Below are 25718 nucleotides of genomic sequence, written 5' to 3' on the forward strand. Positions count from 1 at the left end.
CTTGCATTGTAGGTGAAGGAACATTAGAAGTTCGGCCTTTGACAGTGCTTGACTGTTGCTGTTATTGACATTCATTTGTGTGTGTGTGTGTGTGATAGAGAGAAAGAGATGAAAAGGTCGTATGTATCTAGAAGTCAAGTTGTTTGTTTATCGGGGTTTCTGAGTTGGTCAAAGACTGCAGCATTATCACTTATGAAGTTTTCCCACATCAGCTGTATATGTGTGCTCCAGGCCATTGAAATCTTGTCGTCATAGAAATTGTTCGGAAAGATTTCATTGCTTTATTTAAAATCAAAGCTAGAATGTTTATGAACATACACGTAAATGAGTTCGTTGATACGCGAAATTAATTTTTGAATATTACGAATTTCTCAATATTACGATTTGTCAAAGAAATTTGATATATTTCATTACCATTTAGTGTTGGTATGTCACACCAAATGTAAATTAAGTAATGTCTTAAGGAGCTGAAAGGAGCTAAATTATATTGGAAGATTAGACGATGTTTAATGGATCAAATGATGCAGAATTAAATAAATAAGGGAGCATCAATCGGTTTGCAAAGAGTTTCCTCCGCTTTACCATACGATCGTCTAGTCGAATATGTCTATGCCAACAAATCAATAAAATGTATATGCCCCCACAATATTCGAACTCTTCGAAAAACAAAAAACACTTTAGTCCCCACAACGTATAAATATCAACATAAAATCCTATCAATATCGAACCCTATGTCGATTCACCCTGTCTGTCTGTCCATCACTGGAAACCACTCTAGCTAACAAGCTAACTGTATGTATGAAATGCTGTATGTATGAAATGCTACGCTCAGAATAAGCTATTTAGAGCCGGGAAATCAGGTCCTAGTTCCTCGCCTGGGGGACTTATGACAGTTCAGGTGTTGGAATAATTGATGGCCGAAAATATTATTTTCGACAATGCCTGGGTTATGCCCTAATCCACGCTATGGTATAGGATATTATATCTTTGCAAATTTGTATGTAAAAAATAAGGAAACGTGATAGATCCATACTTTCTTCTGGTGATCCATCTAGATTTTGTGATCTACCACATTTTAGTCAATTTATATCCACGTAGTCTTATAACCAAAATACGTGTCGTATCTGTTGTCGAGATGAAATTCTGAGCAAGTCGTTTGCTTGGTTCAAAGACAAACCCTATTGAAATAAATAAAAATTGATCAATATTTAGATACAGCTCCCATATATTTTTTCGTCGGATTTAAATTAAAAACGATTTTATATTTAAGTCGTACACAAATATTCAAATGTACTAAATATAGCCTAAAAAACTCAGATATCGGGATTTTTCCCAATAAACATGAAATCTGATGAATATATGTATGTTGTGTACCAAATGAGTAATATCATCCCGAATCAGTTGAATTTTGGAACATACGACAGAATTCAGCCTAGAAGAGAATATGCCGATTTTGGTTAAAATCGATTCCAATGTAGCTATATCTCCCGTACAAATGGATTTAAATTTATATATAAGTCTCCCAAACATTTAATATGTTCTCCAACATTTATTTTCGGTGCACGAAAAAAAATTGTCGAGAACGGACCAAATTTCCCCATTTAAAAATATATTTTTAAAAAACTCAACGAAAAACGTGTATTTTTAAAAAATATTTTTTTAAATAATCTTTAAAAAAAAAACATTATTTAAGTTTATCGAGAAACGTGGATTTTTTTAAAACATTTTTTTAAGTTTATCGAGAAACATGGATTTTTTAAAACATTTTTTTTAAATTTATCGAGAAACGTGGATTTTTTTTAAAACATTTTTTAAGTTTATCGAGAAACGTGGATCTTTTTAAAACATTTTTTTAAGTTTATCGAGAAACGTGGATTTTTTTTTAAACATTTTTTTAAGTTTATCGAGAAACGTGGATTTTTTTTAAAACATTTTTTTAAGTTTATCGAGAAACGTGGATTTTTTTTTAAAACATTTTTTTTAATTTTATCGAGAAACGTGGATTTTTTTGTAAACATTTTTTTAAGTTTATCGATAAACGTGGATTTTTTTGTAAACATTTTTTTAAGTTTATCGATAAACGTGGATTTTTTTTTTAATTTTTTTAAGTTTATTGAGAAACGTGTTTTTTTTTAAACATTTTTCAAGTTTATCGAGAAACTTATATTTTTTTAAACATTTTTTTAAGTTTATCGAGAACCGTGGATTTTTTTAAAACATTTTTTTGAGTATATCGAGAAACGTGGATTTTTTAAAACATTTTTTTAAGTTTATCGAGAAACGTGATTTTTTTTAAACATTTTTTTTAAGTTTATCGAGAAATGCGGTTTTTTTTTAAAACAATTTTTAAGTTTATCGAGAAACGTGGATTTTTTTTTAAATATTTTTTTAAGTTTATCGAGAAACGTGGATTTTTTTTAAATATTTTTTTAAGTTTATCGAGAAACGTGGATTTATAAAATATGTTTTTAAGGTGGATTTATAAAACATGTCCGGATAGTTGGTAATTTGGCCACAATTTTTAGGTAGAACCCCGTATCACCGACTTTGCTTTTTTTATAATTTTTTACCAACCATTTTCAATGGAAAGAATGGAAGTGGACCCAATATTTGATACCGATTATTTTATTTTTTAAGTTTTCTTTATCTCATGGTGGAGGGGTCGGTCCGCTTGAATTAACCGTGCTTTAACTTTTTTTTTTTTTTTTTTGGGAGGTCCACCTATTTTTTAAACAATTTTTCAATTACATTCCTTAAATTGAGATTTTTATAGATATTTCTTTATGGAACTTATTTTTTTAGATGGATATTTTTTTAAAATAGTAGAAGTATTTCTTCATGGCCAATCATTAAACGTGAATAAAAATATACTTAAAGGAATTAACGACCCGACATCATTAATTTTTTTTTTTTTTTCAAGTTCTATACAAAATTCAAATCTTTTAAAAATATTCTTTCGTGATTTATAAAAAAATTAAATCTTTGAAATAAAATATATAATTGTTAACAAAAAATTGATTTAAAGACAGCTATCAAAAGCATGGATCTATTGAAGTATATATTTTGTAGGTCTATCAAAAAATTTAATTTTATTTAATTTAAATATATTTAAAAATTGGCCTCCATGTGTGTTAGAAAAAAAAAATATTCTATTTTAAAAATCCAAAATTATCATATCAAGAAGAAGAAAAAGAAGATCATTAAAGTCTTCTCATAGAAGTACATATAGACTTATCATAGTAGAAAAATTTGGTTTTCTCATATAAGGCCAAATGATCTTCACTTAGAAGGACAACTGGTATTCTCATAGATGGTCAAATGGGCTGTGGAAAAACTTCTTAAAAAAGTGAATTTTTGGAAATTATTTACCAATGGGTTATTGAAAATCTAGATATATTATTTTTTTTTTCAATGTCTATTAAAAATCGCTAATTTTTTGAAATGCTTTTTCCATCGTGCTGATGAACCCAAAAAGACAAAATTTTTGAAATGACAATGATTTATAAAATTTAAAGGTCAAATTCCAGCCACGCACTGTACAGGGTTGCCCATATTCGACGGACCTTTGGGCCCTTTGGGCCCATTCAATTGACGAGGCTTGTCCGCAGGCAACATTCTTTGCGTCAATTGAATTTTGTACGGGAACAAATGCAAATCAATGCGAATAATCCGTTGTAAAGTGGACCGAGCCATGCCCAACTGCTGAGAACGGCGTTTTTGGGATGTTCTTGGGGACCTCTTAACACTGGCTCGTACGACAGCGATATTCTCGACCGATCGCCTTGGTCGACTTTTATATGGCCTCTTCGGATTAGAAAGAGCCTTACCAGTCGAAAGTGGTGTTAATTTGTTAATGTTTAAAAGCACGTTGAATTTTCACAATTGACTTCTTCTGTTGAATGTAAATTTCAATTATTTCAGAGCGCTCGCGGGGCGTGTATTGGTTCATGGTAAAAATCTGCTCGGACTGACGCTTCAAACGCGGTATGTCATTAAGCGATGTGACATTTCTGGGTCCGTCGAATATGGGCAACCCATATCCACCAATATTCCAATACAATTACACGTGAGGTCTACGACGAAATTATGTCAAAAATTTGTTTGCTTTCCACACCATTGCCATTAATATTCTCAATATTACTTCAATATCCCCCCATATCTCCAACCCATCGATCCAATTCCAATTTCAATGCATAAATTATTCCCCCCCCCCACACTTCCACTTCATCCATACGTTTATTCCTTCCTTCGAACACATACTCGGTATTAACCAAATTGATCAACTTAATACTTACTGTATGCGGCACATGGTATGCCCGTGTAGGCGTGGGCAGCATGAAGACATCGATGAGTTCGGGTTGTGCACTGTAATGCCTTCTCATATGAATTATAATCAGGACTTAAGCGACGTTCCGCCTGCAGAAAGAGCACACATACAAACATATGTAAATACAAAATAAAAACGGAAATAACATTCATTGCCTTAAAGCGAATCCAATGAAGAAGAAACACAAAAAAAAAACGCAATTGCCAAAAACAATGCATTTCCCTTTTGTCGTTTACTTACCTCGTCATAAACTTCATTTATATTTTGGAAATTGTATGTTCCCGGTTTTTGTAGCGCCTTTAGTGTTTCATACAGGAACAATTCGAAATTCTTAAAGGTGTATTCACTGAAATTGTAGCGTCGCAGCCGGGTGCCTGTCTCGCCGCCCAAGGCTGCACACGATTTGTGATAATCGTCAACAGCGCGTTTCACCAAAACCGCTTCGTTAAGTTTATTCGAACGTATTTGCAGTGATTTCAATTCGAGCAGATGCTGGAAGATCTTACGCTCCATGTAATACCTGCAGGAAAGAAACAACAAAAACAGCAACATCAACAACAAATGTGAGAAAAAAAGTGTTACAGGAAATCATAAAAACAAGAAACGCCAATGAACAATCAACCACATCGATGGCGTTATACGAGTTAGTTAGTCATAAAATGTTATCGACAACAGTTGGGGCCAAAAGTTGAAGTTTCATATGTATTTCATTATCAAATTCTCCTCTCTTAAGAGTTAAATAGTGTTTTATTGAATTGCAAATTGTCTCATCCAAGAAGAGCATACGGTCTTCTCATAGAAGACCAAAAGGCTCTTATAACACCAAAAAATCTTCTCATAAAAGGCCAAAGGTTCTTCTCATAGATTTGATCACCTGATCTTCTCTTGAAAAAGGTCTCCTAATCGAAGAACTAGGGCTCTTCGCATAAGGGTTTCTCGATGGAACCAAAATAGTCTTCTCAAAGAAGACCAAGGGATATTCTCATTGTGGACCAAAGGGTCTTCTTATTAGAGATCCATGGGTCAACAGATAGATCCAAAGGGTCTTCATATGGAAGACCAATGGTAATTCTCACAAAAGACCAAAGGGTCCTCTCATTGAAGACCAAAGCGTCCTCTCATTGAAGACCAAAGGGTTTTCTCATCGAGGGCCGAAGGTTCTTCTTATAAACACCCAAGGGGTCTTTCCATGAAAGACCAAAGAGTCTACTCATTGAAAACCAAAGCATGTTCTCACAGAACACCAGAAGTTATTCTCTTAAAATACAACAGCCAAATCATTAAAAATCAAAGGATTTTCTCATCGAAGACCAAATGTCCTCGGGGACCAAAGGGTCTTCTTATTAGAGACCCAAAGAGCCAAATCATTAAAAATCAAAGGGTTTTCTCATCGAAGTCCAAATGTCCTCGGGGACCAAAGGGTCTTCTCATTAGAGACCCAACGGGCCTTTTTATAAAAGACCAAAGGTTCTTCCTATAGAAGGCGAAAGGTCTTCTCATGAAAGTCCAAAGGGAGTTCTCACAGAAGGTCAAAAGGTATACTCCGACCCAGGGACCCATGGTTCTTTTCATCAAAGACCAAGTGTGTCTTTTCATAGAAGACCACCTGATTTTCTCTTTTAAAAAGGGTGTCATCAGAGAAAAGGGGATCTTCTCGTACATAACCGAATGGTGTTCTCATAGAAGGATGACGAGTCATCTGTTTGAAGAACAGAAGTTCGTTTCATCAAAGACCAAAATGTCTTCTCATAGAAGACCAAAGTATCTTCTCATAGAAGACTAAAGGGTCTAATCAGAAATCACCCAAGGGGTCTTCTCATGAAGATCAAGGGGTCTTCTCATAAACATCAAAGGGTCTTCTCTTACAGGACAAAGAAGAGTAAAAGTTGCTTATTTCTCATCGAAGACCAAATGTCCTCGGGGACCAAAGGGTCTTCTCATTAGAGACCCAACGGGCCTTTTTATAAAAGACCAAAGGTTCTTCCTATAGAAGGCGAAAGGTCTTCTCATGAAAGTCCAAAGGGAGTTCTCACAGAAGGTCAAAAGGTATACTCCGACCCAGGGACCCATGGTTCTTTTCATCAAAGACCAAGTGTGTCTTTTCATAGAAGACCACCTGATTTTCTCTTTTAAAAAGGGTGTCATCAGAGAAAAGGGGATCTTCTCGTACATAACCGAATGGTGTTCTCATAGAAGGATGACGAGTCATCTGATTGAAGAACAGAAGTTCATTTCATCAAAGAACAAAAGGTCTTCTCATAGAAGACCAAAGTATCTTCTCATAGAAGACTAAAGGGTCTAATCAGAAATCACCCAAGGGGTCTTCTCATAAAGATCAAGGGGTCTTCTCATAAACATCAAAGGGTCTTCTCTTACAGGACAAAGAAGAGTAAAAGTTGCTTATTTCTCATCGAAGACCAAATGTCCTCGGGGACCAAAGGGTCTTCTCATTAGAGATCCAAATGGCCTTTTTATAAAAGGCCAAAGGTTCTTCCCATAGAAGGCGAATGGTACACTCCGACCCCGGGAACCACGGTTCTTTTCATCAAAGACCAAGTGTGTTTTTGCACAGAAGACCACCTGATTTTCTCTTTTAAAAAGGGTGTCATCAGAGAAGGGTGTCTCGTACATAACCGAATGGTGTTCTCATAGAAGGAAGACGAGTCATCTGATTGAAGAACAGAAGTTCATTTCATCAAAGAACAAAAGGTCTTCTCATAGAAGACCAAAGTATCTTCTCATAGAAGACTAAGGGGTCTACTCACAAATCACCCAAGGGGTCTTCTCATAAAGATCAAGGGGTCTTCTCATAGAGATCAAGAAGTCTTCTCATAAAGATCAAAGGGTCTTCTCTTACAGGACAAAGAAGAGTAAAAGTTGCTTTTATAGAAGGCGCAAGGATCTTTCCACAGAAAGACAAAAACATTGCCTTTTAACTTTTCTCCTCGACTGTTCAAAACTTTTTCTACCCTACGGGGAACGAAAAAAGCACAGGCAGCAATAAGAATATGTGGCAGGTAAAACAATTACACATGAACAAGCTGGTTTGGTTGGATGTGCGGCACTGATGTGGTGGCATGTGTTGCTTTTAGATCCTTAAGGCATTCCAACAAGCACATGGAGAGTAAAACGAATGAATATGGCAATGAATGAACGAATGAGTGATATTTGCACACATCTGGCGTTTTCTTCCATCCCTCCCAAAGGCAAAGGGAAATGGCAAGAACTTTGTTTTGAGGTACTTTTCAATATGTCGAAGTACAATCCTTTTCCTTTCCATTCTTTTCGGTTTTTTTCTGCTTCTTTTTTGCAACAGATACTGCTGTCATTTTTCATGAGATGCGACAAAAGGAAATTTCACAGACACTCTCGCACACTCATACATTGATTATGCCTTTTTGAAGGTGCGAAATAGGGTATCAGTTTGCAAAAACCGAGAACGAAGACGAAGAAATTGTGAAATAAGAACGAAAAAGAACCAGCAAAAAGTGTTGGCATTCTGTAATCGGTGGTTATAACTTACAACATGCTGAGCATTGTCGTATTTTTACATTTTCTTCTTCCTTCCTCACACACATACACAGGAAGGCACAGCCAGCCCAATGGTGTTTGCTATCCTGGAATTGGTGTTGACATTCGAAAAACGCAAATGTGAATGTAATATTTGAATTATGTGCCCAAAGAAAGAAGAATAACATAAATGTGTGCCAATGTGAGTATGATTGTGTGGTCTATTTTAAAAGGAAAGTTTTAACTAAATTAAATAGGTTCATTGAAAATATACCAAATTGTAGGGAATTTTAAATATATCTGGAAAACTCGAGTTTATATATTTTTAGATCGTGGTCAAAGTAGAGCTAACTGAACATTTAGAAAAAAAAAAAAGGATTCATATCTTCCGAAACCTTTAAGATACCTAAATCGCAGGTACCTTTTTAAATTGATACAGAATCATTTGCACGAAATATGGGTTATGCAGGTCCACGTTTTGTTATAACCTCCATATAAGAGTATACCCCGATTTTAGGTATTTTTTAGATGTTTCCAATTTGGGTTTAAAGAACTGATTTCAGCTTTTTATGGGGTATTGGTCACAATTTGTCAATTTTGAGTAGGAAATTTCTTCGCATAAAATGTTCAATATACAGGGTGAGATGAGATGCAACAAAGCCAAACTCCATAATTTTTACTTTTTTTTTTAATTTTGTTGTAGCAAAGTGGTCAGGCTTAATCCCATTATTGTTGTTTTTATGAAAACAACGCCACCACTCCTCATCAGTTCCCTTGTTTTTATACCCTACACCACAAGGTGGTCAGGGTATTATATCTTTGTGCATTTGTTTGTAACAGGCAAAAGAAAACGAGATAGACCCATAGTTCCTTTCGATGATCTGCATAGAATCACATTCTGAGTCGATTTATGCATGTCCGTCCGTCAGACCATGTATTTTTGTAAACAAAGTACAGTTCGCATTTATTGCCCTATCCAAATGAAATTTTGCACAAATCTTTTGTTTGGCCCAAGGACAAACCCTATTGAAATTGGAGATAATCGGTCAAAATTTAGATATAGCTACCATATATATTTTCGTCCGATTTGCCTTTTATTGTACACCGAACGTGTAATATTAGCCCGAATAGTATGGAATTTTGCACGTACGATCAGATTGGACCTGAAAATAAGTATGCCAAATTTGATCGAAATCGGTTCAGTCATAGCTATAGCTCCCATATATATTGTCCATCCGATTTGTTATTTTGGTCCCCCGCTGCCGTAATATGCATTCTGTAACAACAATATTTGGGGAAATATATCAAATACAGCTCAGAAATATATATGTTAATATTTTTCGAGATCAGTTCAGATTTGGATATAGCTCCCATATATAACGTCGTCCGATTTACATTTGATTGTGTACCAAACGTCTCATATTTGTCCAAAATGGATGAAATTTGGCACTTACGACCGAATTGAGTCTAGAAGCTAGTATGTCAAATTTGGTGAATATAGCTATAGCTCCCATATATACTGTTCATCCGATTTGTCATATTTGTTACCCACAGCTGTAATATGCACTCCGTAACGACGATTTTCAGGGAAATATATCAAATACAGCTCAGAAATATCTTTGCCAAATTTTATCGAGATCGGTTCCGATTTGAATATAGCTCTCATATATATCTTTATCCGATTTCTAGTTAATTGTTCACCAAATGGGTAATACAAGTCCGAATTTAAAAGATACAAATGCTTCGGCATATTTTGTCCTTTGAACTTTAAATAATAATTATAATCATAGCGTGAATGATTGAATTCTCCCATAAAAACTTTTAATTGTTACACGCAGCTCTACTAAATTAGCAAAGTGGTGTAGGGTATCATAAAGTCGACCCCGCCCGATTTTAAGAATTTTTTTACTGGTTTTGTCTGGGATATTCTCCGCAGACAAAAAACTTTGTTTACCCAAGTGACGAGATCGTAATTATGTTCTATTAATAGACAAGGCACGGTCGACGAATTGGTTTTTGTTGTTACAGACAAAATTAAATTACATGGTTATGCTACTTCGTTCATGTAAAACGAAAGCATAACAAGTGGAAAAAGATGAAAATGTTTATAAGCGCGGTTGCAAGATTTGAAAGATTTTGCAAAAGAATTTTAGTTTTATTGTATTCTTTCGTTCCTCTTCTATTGAGCTTACGAACTCGTCACTTGGGTAAAAAATGTTTTTTATACCCTACAACACTATGTGTTGGGGGTATTATAAGTTTGATTGGGCCAAAAATTATGTAACACCACGAAATATTGGTTTCCCACATAGGAAAGTATATATGTATCATCCTAGCTCGCCGAGCTGAGTCGATCTAGCTATGTATGTCCGTCCGTCCGTCTGTCCGTCTGTCCGTCTGTCCATGTTAATTTGTAATCACTCTACAGGTCGTAATTATGGCCCGATCTTCACGAAATTTGGAATGGAGGTCGGGGTTGGGCCAGAATAGAACCCTATTTCTTTTTGAGATGATGGCCAAATGTTTAGGGGTTGAAATGGACCAAATACTGAAAAAATGTCGGATTTTGCAGTAGCTATACAGGTCGCAATTATAGACCAATCGACGCGGAATTTCGCATGTAGCTAGAGTTTAGGACGGGGAAAAAGCCTACCAATTTGGGTGGCCATCGTATAATATTTAGCGGGTAAAATAGACCATATATTTTGTGTTGAAAAAATTCAACATTTTTCATTAAACCGCGAATATTTTATATCCCGGCGAAATCACAAAGCCATGACAAGGTTACTTCTGACCTTTACATTGATGTTAACATCCAACAAATCGGATATATAGCAAAATATGTTCGATATATATGTCTATCAAAGAAGATATGCTTGGAAGATCCCTTATATGTCGAGAACGGCTGAACTGATTTCGACAGTTCTCATTAATTCAGAATGGCCTCTTGGCAGGAAAGAAAAAACGTCTAAAAAAATCGCATAAAAATATCTCTCTAAAGATGAAAATATTGATTTTTTAAAATTTTCTCATATTTTTTCAATTTTGTCATATTTTTGGCATATTTTCATTTTGAATTAAACTTTTGGTAATATTTCTACAGCTAACAAACCAAGTAGTTATGACATCAGAATATCATATACAGATCGCATTTATGGTCCGATCCTTACGAAATTTTGCATGGGGATAAGATGAGGGCCAGAATAGAAGCCTACTCTTTTTGGAGATGATCGCCATATATTTAGGGGTTGAAATGGACCAAAAAACTGCAAAATTGTCGGCAGGTCGTAATTATCGCCCGATCATCACGCACATTTGAAAGGGGGACATTGCGAAAGCCAAGCAGTTTTGGATGGCCATCCAAAAATATTCAATGTGTGAAATAGTTTGCCAACTTTTGTAGACAAAATACGAAAATGTCCATTCCAGAGACTTTTTCGAGAATTCACAAATACAGGAAAGACGCACTTCTGACAATTTCGTTAACGAATATAGTCAAATGTCTGTATCTCTTATAGATGCGTTTCAGTCAAAAACCAATAATAAATGTTAATCTTTTACCTCTTCTAAGAAATTATAGGTCTTTGGGAAATATTGGTTCCAGATCTAGGAAGACCATTTTAGTGCAACATCTACCAATAAATTGGAAATGAGCAAATTAGTTTAAGTTGCTATTATTCGAAAATTAGAGAACGAAACCTGATGGTTTTCTTTTATAATTTGTCACAGTATCTTGTGGAATTCTTTCGAGTATCTCGCCTATATAAAATGTATCGTTTATTATAGTGTTGTAGGGTATTCAACGGTCGGCCCCGCTCGACTGTAGCCTTTGCTTACTTGTTGTTTTTTTTGACATAGAAGTTATTTTTAAAATAACTTCTGCGGAGAATATCCCAGACAAGAAACAAGAAAACTGATGAGGATTTGTGGCTCTTTCTGAAACCTAGGTATTAAATCGTTACCATCGGTTACCATCGTTTTCCACTAATTAACAAACGTTGTTTTTATAAAAACAACAATAAAGGGTAACCCGAACGAACAAGCCAACACTGTTCTAATTTTTTTTTTTAATTTTATTGAAAGCTAAAAATATCAAATTTTAGAATAAGTTTAGATTTATTCGAATTGGTCACCTTTGGCACCAATTATGGCCTTCAAATGGCCAGTGAAATTGTCAAACGCGGCGCGAATGTTGCTCTGCGGTATTTTGACCCATTCCCGGTGAAGCGCTTGCTTGAGGTGATCGACACTTTGGTATTTTTTAGTGTCAACCTTTCTTTCCAAAATATTCCAGGCACAATAGTCCAACGGATTGGTATCCGGAGGTTTTGGTGGCCATTGTGCGCTGGAAATAAAGCGAGGAATCTCATTTTGTAACCATTCTAGGATGGCGCGTGCTGATTGCGAAGGTGCTTAGTCTTATAGGAATGTCCAAGGTCTACGGCCAAAATGTTTGCATGCCTAAGGCTTTAATATACCCTCCAGAACATTTTCGCGATAATATTCGGCATTTTTTCTGATGCCACGGTCGATTAATACGAGCGGAGAGCGATGATCGGCTGTTATGGCGGCCCACACCATCACCATGGCCGGCGCATGAGTTGTTGTGGCCGACCGAAGGTGCCAATTTTCAGCAGTCCTCTTGGCAAGTAAATACGATCATTTTGTTTGTTTACAAACTGCTTGACAACGAATGTTTTCTCATCGGAGAAAACCAAATTCGGCAGTTTACCACTTGAGCTCTTTTGAGTCTATTTTCTTTCTGTAAGTTCTTGCACTTTTTGGAATTTCAATGGCTTTGTCCCGAGCTCATTTTTCAGTATTTGACGAATAGAATATTGCGATGTGTTTAGTTCACGAGCCATTTTTCGGCACTGCGACGCGGTTTTCGATTAAGTCGCTGCTTTACATTTCAAACCATTTCTGCTAATGTTGCTGTTTTCTTCCGTCTATTTCCTTGGCGTCGGGCTACGCTACCAGTATCACGGAAACGAGCGATGGTACGAGACACAAAAGATTTATTCACATTTAAATGCTGGATTGCTCTAACGATAGCCACTTGTGGTTTTCCAGCCAAATATAAAGAAATCACACCATCACGCTTGAATTCCATCACGAATAACTTTTTTCTGGAAAGTTCTCACCAAAATACCATAATTCGTGCCAAAGGTGACCAATTTGAACAAATCTAAACTTATTCTATAAGTTGGTGCTATTTCCGACATATTTTGCTTTTATTCAATGAAATTTAAAAGAAAAATGTAAAAACTATGGCGTTTGACTTTGTTGCAGTTTTTTTATCTCACCCTGTATATTTGTTATGTTTGAAGATTTTTGTTTGTTGTTCATCATAGATATTTTAACGAATATAATCAATTTAAAAATTCCTATATTGTCTATATTTCGGTGTTTGAAGATTTTAATGGGTTGAATGCTCCTTGAAAATAACCATCGGTCAGCGAAACTTCCGCTATGAGCATATTTGAATTTCACCACAATTTTAAAGGCATTTGAAAATATGTGCGAAATTTAAACAGTGTGTGAAATATTGTGGGTAATTTATGCTTGATAACCCATATTCTCTTCTCATAAATAAAATTAAACCCTCGTTAATTTTTGGTGAATTTTCCTTGGGGTAGCATTTCTTAATGGTAGATAGTATCAAAAGTTCGGTCCGCCAACTATTTTCGTTCTGGTAGTTTCTTACTCACATTGCTATTATGGAATCTTATAACCCATAATCTCCCCCTTATCTCATCCTCTTTTTTCCCCGAACGAAATAGAACACACTCAAAAGAATAAAAGAAAAAGAAAAAAAAGATATGAGTACAACTCTCAGAATGGTTATGAATGATTTGCCATGACACACGTGTCCATACGTGCACATATTTTATTACTGATACGAATTTCTTTTATTGCAAAATGCAAAAGGAAAAAAAAAAACACAACGAACAAAAATTCACAAAGAAAAAAGAATTTCTCTTTTTTGTGCTGAGATAGCTATGTCAGATTGTTAGCATCAACAAGTCGTGCTTTAAATTGCATGAAGGTTATGGTTAGTTGACTGTAAAGTACCACTTGACATTGTATATTTTGGCCATAAATGCAAATGTACAATGGGAGATGCTTAGCCATTTCAGGTTGACCCTGTAGCGAAATTTATGTTGATAGAAATAAGATTTTTCATATTCGAAAATGGGGGAAACTACACAGGTAATTCAATAAGGTACAGGGTTGCCCATATTCGACGGACCTTTGGGCCCATTACAATCGACGAGGCTTGTCCGCAGGCAACATTCTTTGCGTCAATTGAATTTTGTACGGGAACAAATGCAAATCAATGCGAATAATCCGTTGTAAAGTGGACCGAGCCATGCCCAACTGCTGAGAACGGCGTTTTTGGGATGTTCTTGGGGACCTCTCAACACTGGCTCGTACGGCAGCGATATTCTCGGCCGATCGCCTTGGTCGACTTTTAAATGGCCTCTTCGGATTAGAAAGATCCTTACCAGTCGAAAATGTTTCGTATAAACGCTTAATGGTGTTCTTAGAAGGCGCACTTCTCACATTTTTTAATGTTCTAAAAGCACGTTGAGTTTTCACAATTGACTTCTTCTGTTGAATGTAAATTTCAACTATTTCAGAGCGCTCGCGTGGCGTGTATTTGTTCATGGTAAAAATCAGCTTGGACTGACGCCTCAAACGCGGTATGTCATTAAGCGATGTGACATCTCTGTCAAAAGTTATGGAGTTGCCAGATGGGTCCGTCGAATAGGGACAACCGTGTATAGACAATTTCGAGATCGAGGGAAGATATTAATAGTAAGTACTATCACTATATCTCTGAAAATTTTATGGAGGAAATTATATATCGAGAGACATAATAAGCTTTAGATCCGATCTATTTTTTTTTTTTTCTAATCAAACCCTTCCCACTAGCATTTGAATATTTCATAGACCCAACAAAGTTGTGTAGGGCACCAACAAATAAATGCAACTTTGTCATTCAACTTCTTTGGCCCTTCTCGTTTTTTCTCTGCGTTGATTCTGAACTGACAGCTTAACAAACAATTCCACAATTTGGCTTCCGGTGGCTTTGATTGCAGCAAAGTTGTTGTTCGCTAAACAATTTTTCTTCGCTTGACAGTTGCTTTGCTCTCAGATGGTTTTTATACCCTCTAGCATATTATGGAGGGTACTATGTTAACCTTGTCATTCCGTTTGTAACTCCTCGATGACAAAAAAAAAAAGAGTATGCTGGTCCACTTCTTCGTATAGCCTCAAATTTCGTAGTTGAAGTTCGTAATGGCTACTACAATGTATGACAAACAAGTGTCTCTGCAGGTCTACGTATAGCCCCCATATAACGGTACCTCCCAATTTTCGGTATTTTGATGATTTTAGCTTCATTTTTACCAGAATTGTTTCAAATTTTGTATTTAAAGTTTGTAGTGGGTACTACAGTCTATGACTTATGATGGAACACTTCTTCCCCATATTAGGGGTTTCATTTGAGAGGTATTTTTTTACGGAATTGTTTTTATATCCTCAGCCATATGGCTACAGAGGGTATATATCATTTGATACGGTCAAAACGTGCCTGGCTGGCTGGTGCGCACGATAACTCTCGAAGGGAGTATCCGATTTGGTCCAAACTTGGTACATCGTAATATTTTTGTCAAACTTAGATCGAGTTCGAAGATGAGCAATATTGGTCTACTCCTTCCCCACAAAAGGTCGAAATTTTCAAAAAAAATATTTTTTGCACAGAAAGGGAAAGGAAAATCCGATTTTGCTTCAACTTTGCAAATCCTAATATTTGTGTCAGTTCTAGGTCTGGTGCGAAAATGGAGAATATCTGTCCACTCCTTCTTGTACCTCCCCCACAAAGGGTCAAAATTTTATATAATTACAACTCTTATAAAATGTGATGTAAGAGTCCGATTGTCTTCAAATTTCACCCTTCTCAATATTTATATTAACCCAAGGTCTGATGTTAAGATGGAACATATCGGTCCACTCCTTCTGGTACCTCCCACACAAATGATCAAAATTTTCTTCGGAACCTACTCCATAGAAGATCAACAATTTGAATCATAACAAAGTCAAAATATATTTAAATAATCGAACATTGGCTGAGAGTATTCTTCTGTCGGCAAAGCTGACTGCAAATTTTTAACTTGTTAATTTTTTCAAGTTCCTTAAGAATGGTAGAGGGTATTAAAAGTTCGGCCCGGCTGCTTTTTTACTTGTTTTATTTTGGTCTGCAGCAGTTTTGAATTGTGTTTTTATGAGGTTTCTATTTTTCTTTCTAGTTTTCTTAGCATTTGTTCAAATTATTTGGGTTTGTTTGTTTTCTTTTTAGTTGGTCAGGACTCACTCACTCGCACTCGCACACACTCAGACGGAGACAAAAAATAAATGTCCTGTGACTGCGCTTTTATGTTAAAAACATAAGTTTTGTTTATTCTATTTGTTACGTTACCTATCACGTTTCTTTCGTTTTTGTCCCTAGCCTCTTCAACTACCATGGAAACAGGGCATTTTACTCCTGCCCTGTTTCTTTCTTCCTATTTTTTTTGTTCTCAATTACACAGCCAACCAGGGAATTACTGTGAAGGTATTGGTGTGGCGACCAAACACCACGAACGTACCAACTAAAACTGAAAAAGCACAATCTCTTTTGCAAATATTATGCAACTGTCCTTGGCACATTTTGTTACTGATTTCCGTTTCCGTTTCAGGCGTACTATCACGGCTACAACAAACAGCAACAACGACACCAACTATTACAACTATTGTGTTCTATTTAATTTTGTGTTTTATTTTTTGTCTCTTTCCTGTTGTTCGTTCCACTTTGTCGGTGTTTTTTTTTTTTTTTTTGCTGTCCATGTTGGGTGTTGTTACTGAGTGTTTGAACAATTGTTGTTGCTACTGTTGCTGTTGCCGTTCATGGTCTTCATGTTACCAACATTGCAGTACTGACTGGCTGGCAGTTCCAAGTTGGTGCGCTGCTGCCATGCTTGTCCGTTGTTGAAAAAGTGTTGCTGCTAGGGCTCTTCCTGTTTGGGACACAAATGTGACAAGCGAAAAGTGTGCTGCGATCAAGTAGAAAAATACACAACAAAACACAAATACACTCACACATACACACACACACATTTACAGGTATTGAGACACCGATAGTGGAATGTATTAGGGTAAAACTAGCATTAGTTTGGTGGAACGTGTATTTGACCGGAGCAATATAGAAACAAATTGTTATACCCTACACCACAAAGTCAGGGTATTATGTCTTTGTGCATTTGTTTGTAACAGGCAAAAGGAAACGAGATAGACCCATAGTTCCTTTTGATGATCTGCATAGAATCACATTCTGAGTCGATTTATGCATGTCCGTCCGTCCATCCGTCCGTCTGTCCATGTATTTTTGTAAAAAAAAGTACAGTTCGCATTTATTGCCCTATCAAGATGAAATTTTGCACAAATCATTTGTTTGGCCCAAGGACGAACCCTATTGAAATTGGAGATAATCGGTTAAAATTTAGATATAGCTCCCATATATATCTTCGTCCGATTTGCCTTTTATTGTGTACCAAACGTGTAATATCAGCCCGAATAGTATGGAATTTTGCACGTACGATTAGACTGAACCTAAAAATAGGTATGCCAAATTTGATCGAAATCGGTTCAGATATGGCTATAGCTCCCATATATATTGTTCATCCGATTTGTTATTTTTGTCCTCCGTAGCCGTAATATGCACTCTGTAACAAAAATATTTGGGGAAATATATCAAATACAGCTCAGAAATACATTTGCTAAATATTATCGAGATCGGTTCATATTGGGATATAGCTCCCATATATAACTTCTTCCGATTTACCTTTGATTGTGCACAAAACGTCTAATAATTGCCCAAATTGGATGAAATTTGGCACTTATTTGACAGAATTGAGTCTAGAAGCTAGTATGTCAAATTTGGAGAAGATCGGTTCAGATATAGCTGTAGCTCCCATATATACTGTTCATACGATTTGTCATATTTGTTACCCACAGCCGTAATATGTACTCCGTAACAACGATATTCAGGGAAATATATCAAATACAGCTCAGAAATATGTTTGCCAAATTTTATCGAGATCGATGCCGATTTGGATATAGCTCCCATATATATCTTTATCCGATTTCAAATTGGTAATACAAGTCTGAATTTAAAAGATACAAATGCTTCGGCATATTTAGTCCTTTGAATTTTAAATTATAATCATAGCGTGTATGATAGAATTCTCCCATAAAGTCGGCCCCGCCTGACTTTAAGACTTTCTTTACTGGTTTTTAAAATATGAAGAAGTCTGCCAAATACAAAATTATAATTCCTTGTATCCTAACACATATTTCAAATTTGCAAATCCCTACAAGACCTCTTCAACTATTAACTCCCCAAAAAATATAAAAACCAAATTTAAAAACATTAAGTTCGGCCGGGTCGAAATTTTAATACCTTCCACCTTTGCGTAAAGAAAACATTTTTATATAAAATAATCTGAATTCACACGTGTTCCACTTTAAACTACAAATACCCGTAAGGCCGTTTGTAGTTAAACTTTTCAAAAAAAAAAAAATAAATAAAATGGGAGCCATACCAAAACGGGTAACTCTATACACAATTTTGTACTTTAAGTTTTGTCATCTATCTAATCTTCTTAAATACTAAATTTGAAGCAATTTCGTGGTTGAATATGACTAGGGTTATCGAATATCGGTGGGTATATATAACAATACACACTATAGGAAAACGTGAACCTAAATATTCAATGTTCTACCAAGGAAGCTAAAACCCATTATGGACTAGAAATACTAATTTTTCGACAAATCTGTGGCAAAATGTGGCAAAAATCATTAAAATACTGAATATCCAAAGGTAGTATTATGAAACGGCTATACGAAAACGTGGACCTATACATAATATGTTCCACCACAGGAGCTAGAATTTTGGAAAAATGCGGCAAAAATCATCAAAATGCACAATATCGGGAGGTACCATTATATGTAGCGGCTATAACAAAATGTGGAATGATATAGCTCATTTTCAATATGAACCATCCTAGACACAATACAAATTGTTCTGCCAAATTTTGAAGCTCTACGTCAAATAATGTTGGCTGTATTGGGATTTCAAAAGACAGACGGATATCATTAAATCGACTTAGAATTTTATATATACATAATATATACACTATATACACTTTTTTGGGTCTACGGCGAATATTTAGGGCTATTATAAATGGAATGGCAATGTTAATAATTCTCCTTTTCAAGGTGGAGAATATAAAAATGGATTTTTATTCTAGCTACAATGCGTCTCGTGGATCCACTTGTGTCATACTTTTAGACTTTTTAGGACATTTAGAGAATATCCAAAGATATTCGTCCGCTACTGCTGATGGTTCCTTAGAATTGACACGTCAAACTTAGACTATCTGAAATATAAATTTAATTATTCTGCTATCTCCATGTAAAAGGTTCCAAATATCAAACAATTCCACAATTTGGCTTCCGGTGGCTTTGATTACAACAACGTTGTTGTTCGCTGAACAATTTTTCTTCGCCTGACTGTTGCTTTGCTCTCATATGGTTTTTATACCCTCCGTCGTACTATAGAGGGTATATTAACTTTGTAATTTCGTTTGTAAATCCGCAATGAAAAAGGCGTATGATGGTCCACGTATTCGTATAGCCCAATATAACGATTCCTTCTTATATTCGGTATCGGTTTTCGTAGCGGAAGTTCGTAATGGCTAGTGAAATGTATGACAAACAAGTAAAAAAGCTATAAGTTCGGCCGATCTTTGAATACCCTCCACCATTTGGAAAGATTTTGGCAATTTCCAAAAATTAAAACTTAAAAATACCAAATGTAGCCGTTATATTAGGGTTTGTACGACGACGTGGACCTGCATAGGCAACTTTTGTAATAAACCATTACAATATTCAATACGGTGAATACAATGTAGCTAAAATCATCAAAATACCGAATATCGGGAGGTACCGCTATGTGGGGGCTGTACGAAGACGTAGACATGCACAGACAATTTTCTGTCATAAGCTGTAGTACCCATTACGAACATCAAATACAACATTTCAAACAATTCCGGTGAATAATGTCGCTATAATCATTAAAGTACCAAATATCGGGAGCTATCGTTATATGATGATTTGAGTGACATTTTTTTCCAGAATTGCTTCACTTTTTGTATTTAAAGTTCGTAGTTGGTACTTTATCCTATGACAAAACATTACTTATGAAGGAACACGTCTTCGTATAGCCCACATATAAAAGGGTTTCATTTGAGAGATAACACCTACATATCTCCAGGCTACACATGAACAGCGAACTTAATACCAAATTTATATTACAAGCATTGGCCAATACCAAATTGCAATTAGTATAGAACTATTTAGTACGTTTCATCTGCTTGTTGTCAAAGCTACTTTCTATACAATCCACCATAGTATGGAGGGTGTATTAAGTTTGACATTTCGTTTTTAACACCTCAAAATAAACATTTTAGACCCCACAAAGTATATATATATATATTCTTGATCAGCATAAAATTCTAAAATTCTAAAAAATAATAAAATTCTAAAATTCCGTCCGCGGAAATCACTCTAGCTTTCGAACGAAATGAAGTAGGTTGATACAATTTTACTCATACATATTATGTCTGCAGGACTTTTGGTATTGGAAATGGGCCATGTAGGTCCACATTTTGGTATAACCCCATATAATGGTACCTCCCGATATTCGGTATTTTGATGTTTTTAGCGACATTATTTACCGGAATTGTTTCAAATTAGAACATTTTATTGGCTTATGAGAAAAGTTGCCTATGCAGGTCCACGTCTTCGTATAGACCCCAATATAAGGGTTACATTCGGTATTTTTAAGATTTTAAAAGAATTTGTATCCGATTTTATTAATTTTTATACCCTACACCACAAGGCGGTCAGGGTATTATGTCTTTGTGCATTTGTTTGTAACAGGCAAAAGGAAACGAGATAGACCCAGAGTTCCTTTTGATTATCTGCAAAGAATCACATTCTGAGTCGATTTATGCATGTCCGTCCGTCCGTCTGCCTATGTATTTTTGTAAACACAGTACAGGACGCATTTATTGCCCGATCCATATGAAAATTTGCACAGATCATTTGATTGGCCCAAGGACGAACCCTATTGAAATTGGAGATAATCGGTCAAAACTTAGATATAGCTCCCATATATATCTTCGTCCGATTTGCCTTTTATTGTGTACCAAACGTCTAATATTTGTCTAAATGGGATAGAATTTGGCACTTACGACCGAATTGAGTCTAGAAGCTAGTGTGTCAAATTTGGTGAAGATCGGTTCAGATATAGCCATAGCTTCTATATATATTGTTCATCCGATTTGTTATATTTATTACCCACAACCGTAATATGCACTCCGTAACAACGATATTCAAGGAAATGTATCAAATACAGCTCAGAAATATCTTTGCCAAATTATATCGAGATCGGTTCATATTTGGATATAGCTCCCATATTTATTATTATCCGATTTTAAATTATTTGTGCACCAAATGGGCAACACATGTCCGAATTTAAAAGATACAAATGTTTCGGTATATTTAGTCCTTTGAACTTTAAATTATAATCATAGCTTGTATGATTGAATTCTCCCGAAAAAACTTTTAATTGTTATGTGGAGCTCTACTAAATTAGCAAAGTGGTGTAGGGTATCATAAAGTCGACCCCGCCCGACTTTCAGCCTTTTTTTATTGTTTTTTTTTTTTTTTTTTTGTTTGAAAATTGCCAAATTCTTCCCAAATTGTGGAGGATATTCCAAGATCTGCTGGGCCTTTTTTCTCGTTTTTTTTTACTATTGGATTCTTAAAGAAAATAATTTAATGATGGTTTTATTTATATAATAAGGATCTGATAAAAAAGACTATGACGACATGCAAACACCGACTTCTTGTCATTCAGGAGCCTACCAAAAATCTTTGAGAGAATGCCAAAATATGTCCAGTTACAAAATTTATTCATGGTTCAAAAACAAACATTCAAAAAATCAAAAAAGGAAAAAAAATCCCAAAAATTTAACTGGAAAAATCTGAAACCTTTGCCTAAATCTTCTTAAAGAATTTTGAAGTATTTAATCTTGCTTTTGAAAAAATAAGTACAAACAAGTAAAAAAGCAATTAGTTCGGCCGGGCCGTACTTTCAATACCCTCCACCATTTGGAACGAATTAGAAAATTTTCAAAAAAATAAAATCCATTAAATTTTATTTTAAATCTTTACAATATCCAATATAGGAAGGTGCCGATATATGGGGGTATATATGATATTGTGGACCCATTAAGACAAATCTATGTCTGGGTGTAAAGTACTCACAAGGAACTCCTTGTGTGGATTTTTAGATAATTTCATTGGAAAAAGTGGCTAAAATCATCAAACAACTGAATACCGGGGGGTTTCGTTATATGGGGGATATACGATATTACGGACCTATATAGGCAATTCCCTTTCAGGGGGTAAAGTGCTCACAAAGAACGCCTTGTGTGGATTTTCAGACAATTCCGTTGAAAAATGTGGCTAACATCTTCAAAATACCGAATATCGGGGGTACAGTTATATGGGTGCTATAAGATATCATTAACCTATATAAAGAATTCTCTGTCGGGGGGTAAAGTGCTCACAAAAAACCCCTTGTGTACAATTTCCGTTGAAAAATGTGGCTAAAATCATCAAAATACCGAATTTCGAGGGTACCGTTACATGGGGGTTATACGATATCGCGAACCTATATAGATAATTCTCTGCCGAGGTATAAATTACCCATAACGAACTACTTGTGTGGATTTTCAGACAATTCCATTGAAAAATGTGGGTAAAATCATCAAAATACCGAATATCGGGGGTACCGTTATATGGGGGCTATACGATATCGTGGACCGATATAGTCCATCTTCGAACTTGACCTGCCTGCAGACAAAAGGAGATCTGTGCAAAATTTTAGCTTCCTATCTTAATTCGTTTAGACTGTAGCGTGATTACAACAGACGGACGGACGGGGCTAAATCGTCTTTACGCTGATCAAGAATACTTTGTTGGGTCTAAAATGATTATTTCGATGAATTACAAACGAAATGACGAACTTAATATACCCTCCATACTATTATTGGGGGAGGGTATAAAAATGGAGACACACATAATCCTGTTAAAATGACCACTCTCTCTCCAAACAGATATAAAGGAAAAAATCATGTATTTTATCTACACGTTCATACATTTTTACAGTTTATCCATATGGCTAAAATACACCCTAATATAGAAAGTTATTTAAATAAATATTTTTTATACAAACTCATTTTTTATTTTTTATATCAAAAAAAGAAGAGTGTCATTGGCTTAAAGCACTAGAAAAACTCAGCGGACAAAATGTTACATGAACAAAGTTGTTTTCAATGACCCCAGCGAAAGATTGTAAAAACGCTAAATAAGCCATATCCAAATATATATTTATTAACACAAACAAAAAACATACCGAATATATATATGTGCTCATATCTAAAGGTGTTATACCACATAATTACATTACAGCGAATTTAAGAATCAAGATAATGTAATAACATTTTCATAAAAAAAATTAACATTAACAAATATTAAAGGCAAAGAGATAGCGAAGAAAATTGGCTTGACCTCATTTCCCTCATTGACCTCAAAATCATGATATTAAAATTCATCTTGTCAATGTTGAAAACTTCAAACTAACATTGACCACCACATTGCATTTTATGGATCCACCAACTGCATATATATCCTTCTGCGATGTCAAAAAAGAAAAAGTTGATGAAAATTCTTGAAACTTCTTGGAAAAGCTGTATCGTTTTTTTCTTTTTCTCCAATTTTGAACGCTTTGGTCCAGCGGGGACAGTGTGCCAAACAATAAGCCAATGCAAAATAAAAAGAAAGAAAGAGTTGCTAAAAATATTGTGAATTTTTCCAGCGTTATCTTATTTGTGTGAGATTGTGTATATGTGTGTGTGTGAGCGCGCTCGTGTTTCGTTGTTAGGTAAGTTGCGGTTAATCCAGTTGCGTATTTTGTTTTGTTTGCAATTTTTATGGGTTTTTAGCTCAGGCAACATTATAAAAAATGTATTTCACAACAAAATAAAACAAACACTTAAAACTTTAAGCAGCGCATTAAGCAAAAGGCACAACAACACCAGCAGGAATAACAACAGCACCAAACAGCGAAAAGAGTGTACTCGAAGCAAAATAACATCATTGCAGTTCTGTGTCATGGCCCAACAACCAACCAGATAAGCGATTGTGGGGAGTTTTATACGACTTATGGGACAGTGTTTTGGTTACAATAAAAATAATTTTTTTTTAAAGATTTTCTCAGGATTTTATGGATATAAAAATCTATTGATTGTCCTCAGCGAATTTATACCGAGAGGTGTGCATCTACAAAAAAAAAAAAAAAACCAAAAAATGTATTTCACATGAACAAAACAATTTCACAAAGAATTTAGATTTATGGACCAATTTAGATTTCCTTTGTGCGTAAATATAGAAATTTGTATAAACTCCACCATACAACTGCCACAATTTCCAACAAAATTAGATGATAATATGGGTTACCTGTTTAAGTAATTTTTTATTTAATTTAAAACGGATTGAAATATTAATTTAATAAATTCTACTCTTAGGATGGAGGGTATATTAAGTTTTTCATTCAGTTTGTAATAGCTCGATACACATTTTGGACCCCACAAAGTAAACATATTACTGATCATCATAATATTCTATGTTGATTTAGCTTCCAAACGAAATGAAGTAGATTTCTAAAATTTTACTTAAATATATATTATATCTGCATGATTTTGGTCATTGAAACTGGGCCATGTGGATCCACGTTTTGGTAAAGCCCCCTAAAAATGGGACCTCCAGATATTCGGTATTTTGATGATTTTAGTGACACTATTCACCGGAATTGTTTCAAATTTTGTACTTTATGTTCGGAGAAAATTGTCCACGTCTACGTATAGGCCTCTTATAACAGTACCTCCCGATATTCGAGATTTTGATGATTTTAGCGCCTTTATTCAGCGGAATTGTTTCATTTTTTTTTTTTTTTTTTTTTTTTTTTTTTTTTTTTTTTTTTGAAAATGGATACTACATCCTAATACAGAAAATTATCTGTGAAGGTCCACGTCTTCGTATAGTCCCCATATAACGGCACCTATCGATATTCGGCATTTTGGTGATTTTAGCGACACTATTCACCGGAATTGTTTCGCTGTTTTATCCATTGCTACAGCCTACGAGAGAAAATTGTGTGTGCAGGTCCACGTCTTCGTATAGCACCCGTATAAGAGTACCTCCAAAAGTAAAGAAGTGACTTGATCGAAATCCACGTCGCTGTGGCCGAAAAATGGCTCGTGAGCTGAACATATCTCAATATTCCATCGGCAAAGATTGAAAAATTAGCTTTGGGTGAAGCCATAGAAATTCCAAAAACTGCAAGAATTTACACAGCAACAGAAAGAAAATAGACTCAAAAGACCTAAAGAGTTTCTTCGCTTGGCCGAATGTTGTGAACTGCCGAATTTGGTTTTTTCCGATGAGAAAACATTCGTTGTCCAGCAGTTTATAAACAAACAAAATGATCGTGTTTACTTGCCAAAGAGCTCAGCTGAAAATGTGCACCTTCGGTTGGCCACCAAACTCAAGCGCCGGCCATGGTGATGGTGTGGGCCGCCATAACAGCCGATGGTCGCTCTTCGCTCGTATTAATCAACCGCAGAATCAGAATAAATTCCAAATA

General features: G+C 35.4%; 1 protein-coding gene across 1 annotated transcript in view; it reads right to left on the minus strand.

Annotated features, from left to right (window-relative positions):
* Window positions 1-25718, minus strand: part of LOC101891633 (uncharacterized) — a 267752-nt gene that overhangs the window by 14236 nt on the left and 227798 nt on the right. The window contains exons 5-6 of the mRNA XM_059119435.1: window positions 4568-4847; window positions 4296-4416 (exon numbers count right to left, since the gene is read on the minus strand). Coding sequence (XP_058975418.1) covers window positions 4296-4416; window positions 4568-4847 — 401 coding nt within the window. The remainder of the gene's footprint in view (window positions 1-4295; window positions 4417-4567; window positions 4848-25718) is intronic.

The sequence above is a fragment of the Musca domestica genome, unplaced genomic scaffold (genome assembly GCF_030504385.1).
Source record: "Musca domestica strain aabys unplaced genomic scaffold, Musca_domestica.polishedcontigs.V.1.1 1, whole genome shotgun sequence".
Lineage (NCBI taxonomy): Eukaryota > Metazoa > Arthropoda > Insecta > Diptera > Muscidae > Musca > Musca domestica.